This window comes from Leptopilina heterotoma, unplaced genomic scaffold (assembly GCF_015476425.1).
Source record: "Leptopilina heterotoma isolate Lh14 unplaced genomic scaffold, ASM1547642v1 Lhet_427, whole genome shotgun sequence".
NCBI classification, from domain to species: domain Eukaryota; kingdom Metazoa; phylum Arthropoda; class Insecta; order Hymenoptera; family Figitidae; genus Leptopilina; species Leptopilina heterotoma.
In genome coordinates this window covers 77,714-90,008 of record NW_025111080.1, presented here as the reverse complement: position 1 = coordinate 90,008, position 12,295 = coordinate 77,714, and the positions used below count along the sequence as shown (strand labels likewise).

General features: G+C 26.6%; 1 protein-coding gene across 1 annotated transcript in view; it reads left to right on the top strand.

Annotated features, from left to right (window-relative positions):
• LOC122506603 (GATA zinc finger domain-containing protein 15-like) overlaps positions 1 to 10,802 on the top strand; it is a 28,797-nt gene extending 17,995 nt beyond the window's left edge. The window contains exons 2-5 of the mRNA XM_043618890.1: positions 6,488 to 6,577; positions 6,908 to 6,958; positions 8,425 to 8,473; positions 10,510 to 10,802. Of these exons, the coding sequence (XP_043474825.1) occupies positions 6,488 to 6,577; positions 6,908 to 6,958; positions 8,425 to 8,473; positions 10,510 to 10,802 (483 nt within the window). The remainder of the gene's footprint in view (positions 1 to 6,487; positions 6,578 to 6,907; positions 6,959 to 8,424; positions 8,474 to 10,509) is intronic.
• The last annotated feature ends 1,493 nt before the right edge of the window (positions 10,803 to 12,295 follow it).

Here is a 12,295-nt window from a genome sequence, read left to right as displayed (position 1 = left end):
AACAAATTTACTATTTTATTGTATTATTTCATTTTCATGATCCTACTATAAGATTTACTACTACAACTCATTTTTAAATATTCTCAACAGCGAAACAAACTCATCATTCAATTATATTAATTCATTCTTTTTTTCATGATTAAACTGTGCGAGTAAATACAATATTATATAGATTCTACGCTGAACTGGAACTATAAAGGCTTATATCACGCTTAATTTTTTCTACTAAACTATAGAAAAAGTATCACACAAGAGGAAGAGGGTCTAAAATATATATCACGTTATATGTGAATGAGCCCTAATAAAAAAATAAGTTTAATTCTAAATGTAAATCCAACTTACATGTCGACGACTTATTAGTATAATATTATACGTCTATAACTAGAGAAGACGTTAATATTTTGTAAAACTGACAATTAATGTTTTAAAAAATAAATTCGGGGAAATTTTATTTTTCGCCAGAGAAATCCGGAAACTTGCTCTGAGAATTTAAATATCATAATTCGCTAGGTACCCTGTTATTAACTTTCTAAAAAATTCCACTAACAATGTTTTTAAGTGATGACACATAAAATGACAATCCAGTATAAAATTTTCATTTTGTTAGCACAATTAGTATATAAAAATATAGAATTGTCAGTTTCACAAAATATTTTGTTTGATAATCAAGATGAAAGAAATATAAATTTTTATTAATAAAAAATATCCTAATTTTCTAATGCGGACAAAATGCACCACTGGCATTTTGACACTAATTTTTTTTTTAAATTACAAAAATTATTTGACTACAGAAAATTAAAATATATATATATATATATGTCGTAGGCAGATAGCATAATCCGGCAGTAGGCAAACTGCCTAGGCAGTTGGCCAACCGCTGGCAGTTAGCAGAATGACTGTTTTAAAATGAATTCAATTAGTCATTTAGTCAACTGCCTAGGCAGTTTGCAAACTGACCAAGACGTTTCAGGCAATTAGAAAAAAAGAAGAAGATATATTCAAAAATCGAAATATTGTAATGAATAATATTAAAGGAAATATTGTAATTGATTAACATTTATTATTGACAAGTACAAAGTAAACAAATATAAGAAGTTATTCAAAAGAATATTGTTGTTTTCTTACATCATATAAATAAAATATTAAGGCCTTAATTTCGAAAACGATTTAACTACAAAATTCATCAAATATTATTTTAGTTTCGAAAAGTCGTTTGCAAATTTTAGCTACGTCTTATTCATCCAGTTAATAAAATCCAATTTTTTTAATTAAGTGGAATATTAGTGTTTAAATTTAAAATGGAAGGAAATGCAGTCAATCAATCTGAGTTTGAGGAGAAATTAAAATTAATTCATAAAAATTAATTTAAAAAATTGGATTTTATTAACTGGATGAATAAGACGCAGCTGAAATTTGCAAACGACTTTTCGAAACTAAAATAATATTTGATGAATTTTGTAGTTAAATCGTTTTCGAAATTAAGGCCCTAATATTTTATTTATATAATGTAAGAAAACAACAATATTCTTTTGAATAACTTCTTATATTTGTTTACTTTGTACTTGTCAATAATAAATGTTAATCAATTACAATATTTCCTTTAATATTATTCATTACAATATTTCGATTTTTGAATATATCTTCTTCTTTTTTTCTAATTGCCTGAAACGTCTTGGTCAGTTTGCAAACTGCCTAGGCAGTTGACTAAATGACTAATTGAATTCATTTTAAAACAGTCATTCTGCTAACTGCCAGCGGTTGGCCAACTGCCTAGGCAGTTTGCCTACTGCCGGATTATGCTATCTGCCTACGACATATATATAAATATATATTACTATTCCAGAATTTCAGACAAGACATAAAAATGCTATTTTATTTTAATCACCTATGTTTAGTTTTTTATTATAGAGAAATAAGTATGAAATATTTCATTTTATGTTTACAACATTTAAACATAAAAAAACAATTTCAAATAATATTATTTCTTTAAAGTTTCTCCAAAATGGCAACTTTTTTGTATACAATGAAAACGACTTTCCGCTGCTCTCTGATCCTTCAAATAAACATAAATTAAAACTTAAATACCATCAAAGGCAATTCGAAAATATCAACTTGGTAAATATAATTTAATTTATTTATTATTATTTACTTACTAACTTTAATTCTTTAAATTCCTATTTGTCTTAATTTCTAAATATTTTTTTAATTTTATAAAATAGAAAAAAATTCCCTAATTTCTTTTAATATAAAATTTAATGTCAAATTTTAATACACTATTAAAGTTTTTTGTAATAAACTGGATAACTTCACATAATTGTAACGATTTAATAAGTATTTGCTTCAGTAACATTAAAATATCACAATTTTTAATTCTGAACCGTCAAATCAATTATAATTATTGAAAAGTAAGTAGGTGAGACTAGGTGCGGTTGTTAGGCTGTGCAGTTATTACAAATGAAATATCTCAGAAACTGTTAGTTTTAGAAATTGCAATTCTCAAAATAAAATAATAAAAAATATACATTTTTCAAAAGAAAAATACTTAGTTTTTCTTTAGTAAAAATAATAACGCTTTATTTATTTTTAAATATATTTTAAAAATTACTCTACTATTCTTGAATTAAACTGTCTGATCAAAGAAAAGCACATAACCCATTTAAATTACATGGGTTATATGTAACGTTCCGATACAAAAGGGACCTTACGTATAGAAAAATTAATTTCGAGTAATGTGTTTATTGAGTTGCTCTTTCACATACAAAAGTCAAAAATACTTTTTACTTATAGAATTTTTGTTATTAATATCAAACATGGAACTAAGGTTTTTGATCCAGAAACTCAATTAATAAAAAATTTATAGTGCCCTATAACATTTTTATTACCTAGATAAAATACATATTTCAGAAATATATAATATTCTAACACGTATGCAGTAAAATTAAATAAATTATTATTTAAGACTAATAATTAATAACTGCTATTATTTAAGATTAAAATCCAACATAAATCACATTTCTCTTCTAATTTAAAGTTCATTAAATACATTTCAAAATATTCTTATTTCATTTTTTTCCCTTACTGATTTAAACTATAATCGAACGTAAACACCACCATTTTTTTAATTACACATAATATCAACGTTATAATATTTCTTAAACTGAGAATTTTTTTTTAATTAGAGAAGAAAAACAGAAATGAAAACCAATGGTATAAACTTTTGCGAATTACTAATTATATTGAAAAGCTTTTTTTTCTAAATATGAATCGACAAATATGCGAATTGTCATTGTTGCCAATTGTCAGTCGTTTGAAACGACATTTTTACGAAATGACATTTGTACTAATTACTAATTACTAATAAGTCACTACTGCTAAATACTAATAACTTTAACGAATTGTCATTTTACGAAATATGATTTTTATGAACCGTCATTATTGGAATGTAATGTATTTTACGAGAAAAACGTAGTCCGACCTCAAATTTTTGTTTATTAATTATATGTGGACGTCCGTATGAAAAGGGACCACTTTGGCACTATTGCTCTGTTAAATGTCCCAATCAGCACATAGGCTTGCCACAAACTTGCATTAAACTTGCTGTGTAAGGTGTGCAAGCTTACAGAGCAAGCTCGTGACAAGTTTGTGGCAAGTAACAAAATGTCCTCCTGCTGCAAGCTTGCACTGCAATCTTGCTACAAGATTATGATATAAGCTTGCTGCAAGCTTGTGAGGCAAGTTTTCGACAAGTTTATTTGGCAAACTTGCTACAAGTTTGTAGTGTAACTTTGCAGTAAGCTTATTGCAGGCTAGCTGCACAAGTATATGCAATTTAATTGAATCAATTTTAATTTTTTATGGAGATTTTCTTATAAATTTCAAAATATACACTCAGCAACATATCCAGGTGGCAAAGAAATTTACTGCTCACGCAGCATCGTGTCAAGTTTTTTAATTTATCCGGCAGCTTGCGGCAACTTTGTAGCAAGTTTATCCGGCAAACTTGTAGCAAGTTTGCCAAATAAACTTGTCGAAAATTTGCCTCACAAGCTTGTAGCAAGATTATATCATAATCTTGTAGCAAGATTGCAGTGCAAGCTTGCAGCAATAGGACATTTTGTTACTTGCCACAAACTTGTCACGAGCTTACTCTGTAAGCTTGCACACCTTGCACAGCAAGCTTAATGCAAGTTTTTGGCAAGCTTATGTGCTGATTGGGGTGTTAGTAGAATCTATAACACGTTTTCGATTCCCATATGGGACCCTATATCAAAATCATGTAAAAGCCCACTTTCATAAAGGAAACCATATGAGAAATTGCTACACGATTTTAGGTAATAAAATATGCCTTAAATAAACCCAAAAAGTCAATATTTCTTTAAGAATAAATGCCATATAAAATCTATTTTCATTTTTCAAATAAGTATAATTTTTCCATATCCCTATTGAAAATTTCCACATAGGATTTTACTATTGAGTCGATAAGGCTATATGAAAATTTGTTGGAGGTGGACCTCTGCAGCTCAGTGGAAGAGCAATCAACCGGCAATTGATCGGTCCTGGGTTTCGAGCCCCAGCAGAGTTGGTCTCACATTTTTTCATAGCTTTAAAATTTATTTTTCAATTATTCTAGAATTAAAAAAAAAGAAAAATTTACCGTAGATTCAAATTTTCACAAAAAAATCAAAGTTGATAATGGGTTTTTCAATTTTTGTAAAACTTGGTATAAATGTAGTGTTTTATGGCAGAAGATTTAAAAAAATAATTTCTAGAAATTTGCAAAATTGTGGATTTTACCGGGATTATTATGTTGTTTATATAATTGTTAACAAAATAAAAAATGAAATTAACAATTAATATTGTTAACCTATTGTTAATATTTAACCCCCTTGTAATTATCATTGATTGTCGAGGATAAACACTAAGTAACAAATGAATTATAATATGTAAAGTCTATATGGCATTTAAATTTATAGTTTAGAACAATTATTTGAAATAATAAAATAGCTATTTAAGACGATTCTTTGTCTGAAAATTGTATTCACCAATATTAATATTTTTTGCAAAATTAATACTACTTTATTGTTTTAATCATTTTTATAACTCTTTATGTTTACTACTGTAACCCATAATATTAATAATTATAAAATATACATATTAGCATTACATGTGAAATTTACAGTCGATGATTAAATTACTTTTGTTTCTTAAGTAAACCATGAACAAAAATTTTTAAACTTTATACTTCAAAAATTTTTTCACATTAAAGAAAATAGAAAAACCGTTGTAAAGTTAAAGCTCCATTCTATGTGTTCAAAATATGAACACTTAGTTTCTACATAAAAATTATTATTTAAAGAATTTTATAAATTGCATTTTTATTAGATGTACCAAAAAACACAGAAAGTTTATTATTTTTTTTAATTCCTAATTTTTTAAATAGAAATAATTTTGGCTAAAATGTATGAAATATGTTCAACAAGAGGCCAAAAAATGCGTTTTCAAAAGCACTATAAATTAAAAGAAAAAGAAAAGAAATTAAATATTAATTTATAACTACGAAAACAAAATTTTGACTTTGAAAAGCAAAATTCTGATTTTTAAATTGTTAAAAATTTTAACGAATATTACCGAATATTTTACTATACTTCTAGAAAAAATTTTTTAAAAATATTTGCAAAAACGTTTTTTAAAAACTTTTAAAACATAAAAAAATGTTAAACTTCATGAAGAAGGTAAATAATAATAATTATGTGCCCGATAATGAGATTTATAATTTAAAAAAAAATTTATCCCTTTTTAGCTCATTTAGAACTTAAGATAAGTATTTAGAAGAAAGTAATTTTTACATACACCACACAAGAAATTACTTTTTTTAAAATTTTATTTTTGAGTTCTTGGTCAGAAAATAAAGAAAATTGAGTTTAAAAATTTTTAGTAAAATACTTCCATGAGGTAACAAAATATGTACGTGTTTTTATTGTAAATATATATCAAACAAGAAACAAATTTTTTTTTAATTTATAAAATAACATAAAAATAAATAACATAAATAAAGACAAATAGTCATTACGAATAAACTTATGACCGAAAAAATAAAATCAAAAATTTTTTTTACTTTTTTCGGGGTAAATTTTGGATTCTTTTTCTTTTAATATTGAACTTTAAATTTGTTAAGAAATCAATTATTATTACCAAAAATATAAACAAAATCTAACTAAATGGACAAAAGTTATTCGTTTTTTGAAAATAAATGTACCTTAATGTTTGATGCCCGGTAAAATCCCTAATTTTGAAAATTTTTAAAAATCTTTTTTTCTTAAAATCTTTTATCATAAAAATTCATTTATACCAAGTTTCACAAAAAACAGAAGACCCATGACCAACTTTGATTTTTTTGAGAAAATTTGACCCATAAGCAATACAATCTTTTTTTCATTTATGTGTTTGAATTATTTTATTTAAAGACTAATTTTAGCTTATTATTAAGGGCGATGCTTCAAAAATTCCACTACCTGAAAAAGACAATAAAGAAGGAAACCATCATGACAAAGTCGACAAAATTACCATACCTGCAGGTGTAAGTATAATAAGTCTATACAATCTTTGAATCAATTTCAATCTGATTAATTAAAATTTTATACTTTTTTTCTTAAGAAAAAATACTTTCAAGTTACCAATTATTCAAATAATTAAATATATTTTCAAATTACTCTACTATTCATGAATTAAACTCCAGATCAAAGAAAAGCACATAAAGCATAACAATATATATTGGTTATATGCCCTTCTTTGATTTAGAAGCTGCTCAATTAATAAAAAATTTATATAATGTCCTATTACATTTTTATTAGATAAGTAAATATTCCAAAAACTTAAAAATTAAATTTTTTGCTTTTACTCTTCCTAGGATCCAATGTCTACTGATGGAGTAATCAACAAGCGAAATGCGACTCCTGGTGTAAGTATTTTTTTTAATTTATAGTAAAGTCCATGATATTGAACATTATAAACTTTAAAAATATTTGCATTCTTCTGCTTATATATTTGTATTTTCCCAGAATTTTTCTTTTTCAAATTTGTCGTATCAGCCCAGTAAGAAGTGAGGAAATTATATGAATTCGAAATTTTTAATTCTTTGGAATTTCTGACGACTTGTCCGCTCAGCTGTTTAAACTGTTCTATAACTACTAAATTTTAGAACTATTTATCTCAAAATGTTGCAAACTTCAAAGAAATTTAAAAATTACGAAATATGAAAACGGAATAGACAGGAATTGAACTTAGCGAGTACCACACAGTATTTCAGAATTCACAAAAATTTAAAAAATATTAAAACGAAATTGCTTGGAAATCACTTTCAAGAAATCTTTGTCTCTAAAAGGAATACATACGAATTGAACAGGAACGGAATTAAAAAAGATTGATATAATTTAACTTTTTCTGTAAAAAGTTAAAAAATTTCCCAAAATTATCACTTATCTAATAAAAGAAATTTTAGTGTTAGCAAAGAGTGCACTTTTGTAATTCTTAAAAATGTTAGGTAATTGTGAGCCACCGTTAAATTAAATTAAAAATATTTTTATTATTATTATTGTTATTTTTGTTATTATTATTATTATTATTATTATTATTATTATTATTATTATTATTATTATTATTATTATTATTATTATTATTATTATTATTATTATTATTATTATTATTATTATTATTATTATTATTATTATTATTATTATTATTATCTTTTGATAACGATGAAATATATTTATTAAATGGTTAGTAATATAACAAATGTTATAAATGTTAAATTATTAGATTAAAATTTTTCGATTAAATTAATTAATCGAAATCACAATTTGTACAAATAAAATAGGCTCCATTAATTTCACATTTTAAGTAAACAACTCTGTCGCATGAATAGCAAGGAATAGAATTTTTTTGTTGAATTACTGAGTGATTTTAATAATATGTACCTGTATTGTGCAATTAAATCGCCAAAAACAAACAACAAATACTTCCCCAAATGCTTGTTTTTACAAAAAGCTTTGTATTATTTATTCATTTAAATTTAATGCAACATTTTTTTTAGGAGTCAAAATACCACTCACACAATAATTAAAAAAATATTTTCCATAATTAATTCTTGAAAATCCTTGTAAAAACAATAAAAATATGAATGCCTAAAATAAATATTTGAAGGCAATTTTTCAGATAATTGTTGTTTACGGTTTATAGATAATTGTAAAGCGTTGTGAATTCATGAAATGATGATAAAAATATTTACTTTGGACGAAAAAAAAATTATTTTATATTGGATTATCAAACTTATAAATATTATTAAAATGGCCCACAATTCCCCAATCTCCCTGAATCAAATATTTATTACAAATTTAACATATTAATTTATTTTTATTCTCTTTGCAGCCTTCAATCGTAGGTGGTGAAAATCTAAATCAAATGCAGCACATTAATAGTAAATATTATTTTTAATATCAGACTTCAATATTTAGGAAAAAGACCTCCAAAACTAATAATGAAATATTTTAAAAATTAATATAAATAACATAACAATGTACGAATATAAACTAAAATCAGTAATAACGGACCAATCTACTCTTATCAAGAAAAAGCTTTATGTGAAATTATTATTAAAATAAATACTAATTAGAACCTATGATTAAACTTACAATTTCTAAGTAATCACTTAAAAAAGAGGTGTCTTATTTTGCAGTTTGCTTTTTTATATACTTCATTCAACCATTTTTGAGATCTATTACCACTAATATATGTACGAGAAAACTTAACGTAATTTTTTTTGTTTTTTAACTTGACCTTATTTTTTTCGCAATTTTATGAATTTTTAAAAAAAAAATAGACAAAATAGGGTAAGTGCGTCAATTGCTGCGGATACTTTAAATGCTGCGCGTTCGTTAAAGCAAAATTATATCTAAATGCATGTTATTAAACGCTATAACTTTATAGGCTATTACCCAGTGAGAAATTGCCAATAGACTTTAATCGGTCCAATATCGGTCCAATATTGGTTGCCGTGATGGGCGCCGATTGACTCCCAATATTGGACCAATATGGGCTGATGCTTGGGATGTAACGGCATCGCCAATCATCGGTTGTCAATATTGGTCCAATATTGGCCGAATATTGGCAACCAAGAGAAAAAAATTTTTTTAAATAAATTTTTTTTAATTAAATAATAATAATAAAAAATTAATGTTTATAATTTTTGTTTAATATATTTATTTGTTTAATTATTTATTTTTAATAATTCATGTAAATAATAAATAATTTATTATTTATAAATTATAATAATTTAAAAATGCAGCAGCTATTAGAAAATAGCATTCTGCAAAAAAATTCTATCATTGAAAAATCAATGATAGGCGAGAGAAATCCGCGTCTTTAAATAGATTCGCAGATGATAGACAAGAGATATCCGCGTCATTAAACGGATTCGCAGATATACTCTGGTCTCGCGACGAATCTCTCGATACTTATATACACTGGAGTCGCCGTGTCAGTTGCGAGAACGGTTACAGCGTCCCTCTTGCGGCAGAGATAAGAATTGTCACGTAAACTGCTAAATCGCTTTACCGACCGCCTTATTATACCCGCAGTTTACGTGAAAATTCTTATCTCTGCCGCAAGAGGGACGCTGTAACCGTTCTCGCAACTAACACGGCGACTCCAGTGTATATAAGTATCGAGAGATTCGTCGCGAGACCAAAGTATATCTGCGAATCCGTTTAATGACGCGGATATCTCTTGTCTATCATCTGCGAATCTATTTAAAGACGCGGATTTCTCTCGCCTATCATTGATTTTTCAATGATAGAATTTTTTTGCAGAATGCTATTTTCTAATAGCTGCTGCATTTTTAAATTATTATAATTTATAAATAATAAATTATTTATTATTTACATGAATTATTAAAAATAAATAATTAAACAAATAAATATATTAAACAAAAATTATAAACATTAATTTTTTATTATTATTATTTAATTAAAAAAAATTTATTTAAAAAAATTTTTTTCTCTTGGTTGCCAATATTCGGCCAATATTGGACCAATATTGACAACCGATGATTGGCGATGCCGTTACATCCCAAGCATCAGCCCATATTGGTCCAATATTGGGAGCCTTTATTGGACCGATGATCGGTCTCTTGGCTCCCAATATTGGACCGATATTGGACCGGTGAGAAATTTCTCACTGGGTAATTATTGTAAAAATTTCTTAAGAATACAAAAAATTAATTTAATACATTTTTAATTTAATTCCTTTGCTATAAATATTTTTTTTCTATGAAAAAGATATCTTGGCTGGAATGCCGCAGGAACTAGTGCACTTACCATATTTATTCTTTTCCATTTGTACACTTAACGCATTTTACACTAAAATGAAAAAAAGAGATATCTACTCAATTGTAGACGACAGTGTACAAACAAATATTTAAATTGCTTTCTATTATTTACTATTTACAATTTTCAGAAAGGAATAACAGACCTAGAGCCGGACGCTGGGTTCAGTCTAGACAAAATCGAGGCATAAAAAGAAGACAACGAAACACAGCTAACAATGTTGCTAATTTATTCATTCAGATGGCTAACACAATTTTTGCGCCCAATCAAAGAGGTCGCTCTAGAGGCTACAATAATAGAAGATATAACAATAGAGGCCGCAATAATCGAAATTACTTTAGAGAACATCAAGGAGGGCATAACAACAGAGGAAATAACACTAGAGGACGTTCATTTCAAAATCAGGAAAACAATAATAATTAAAAAACCATAAAAGGCCTCTGAATAGTATTAACAATAATAATTAAAATAACAAAAAATTGTTAATGGACAAATTTTAATATCTTTTATAAAAACTAATAACTGCACATTCAGTTAATGTAATTTCAATTATAATTTTATCAATAAATACACTTTCAATTCATGTAATAAAAAAGCAGTGCGTCTGACTGCGCATCTGTCTACTTTTAGACGAAAAATGTACTCATATTGATAGTTTACTCTTACTATACATGAGAAGGCATAAGTTTTGGTCGAATTCAGACTTTGGCTAATTTTATGAAATCTTTACGTTTTGAGGTGCCCTGAGTCCGAAAAACATAGTCCGGCGAGTGCGTCTGTCTGTGTGTCTGTCTGTCCGCTGTCTGTCTGCCCGTCTGTAGACGGTAATATGTTGTTCCCACGATAACTCTTGAAAAACTTATCGGATCGTTTTTAAATTCAACACACTTAAACTTGGTGTAAAAATGAAGGCTAAGTTCGTTAACCAGCCATTTTCGTTTAAAACTACAAAAACTACGGTAGTTTCAAAATTTTGAAAACTCAATTTTTTTAAATTTCAGAATTTTTAACTTTATTTTATTTTAGATTAGAAAAATACAAGCAACTTCCTAAAATAACACTAAAAATCGAATTTTTTTAAAGGAATAAAAATCAATCAATTGATTTTGACATATTCTCACCCTAAAATACTTGAAAAACATACTTGAACACAAAAAACTCGTAATTTCCAGAAAAATCACTCTCTATATATATTTTTTGTGCACTTTTTTGATAAAAAATCAATATTCCGACTTCATTATCTCCGACGTTCTTGCATATGCGATTTTGCTACCAGAGACTTTTTTTCTCGGCTTTGCATCAGCTACAACTTTGCTGTTGACAACTTTTTGCTAAACCCAAAACTTTTCGAGTTATTTTTTAAAAACTGTCAAAAAACTAAATTTTTTACATTCTCATCACATGAGAAAGTATTAGTTTTGGTCGAATTTTGACTTTTGCTAATTTTATGAAATCTTTACGTTTTGAGGTGCCCTGAGTCCGAAAAACATAGTCCGGCGAGTGCGTCTGTCTGTGTGTCTGTCTTTAGACGGTAATATGTTGTTCCCACGATAACTCTTGAAAAACTTATCAGATGGTTTTTAAATCTAACACACATAAAGTTGGTGTAAAAATGAAGAATAAGTTCGTTAACCAGCCATTTTCGTTGAAAACTACATAAACTATGGTAATTTCAAAATTTTGAAAACTCAATTTTTTCAAATTTCAGAATTTACAACTTTATATTATTTTAGATTAGGAAAATACAAACAACTTTTATCTGTAACATTTTTTCAGCAATGTCTAATTTTGGTAAATCTTAACGTTTCATGACCCCCTGATTCCAAAAAAATCGTTTTTAGAGAAGTGTCTGTCTGTCTGTCTTTGAAAATTTTGTCGTCACGATAACTCTTGAAAAACTTATCTGATCGTTTTTA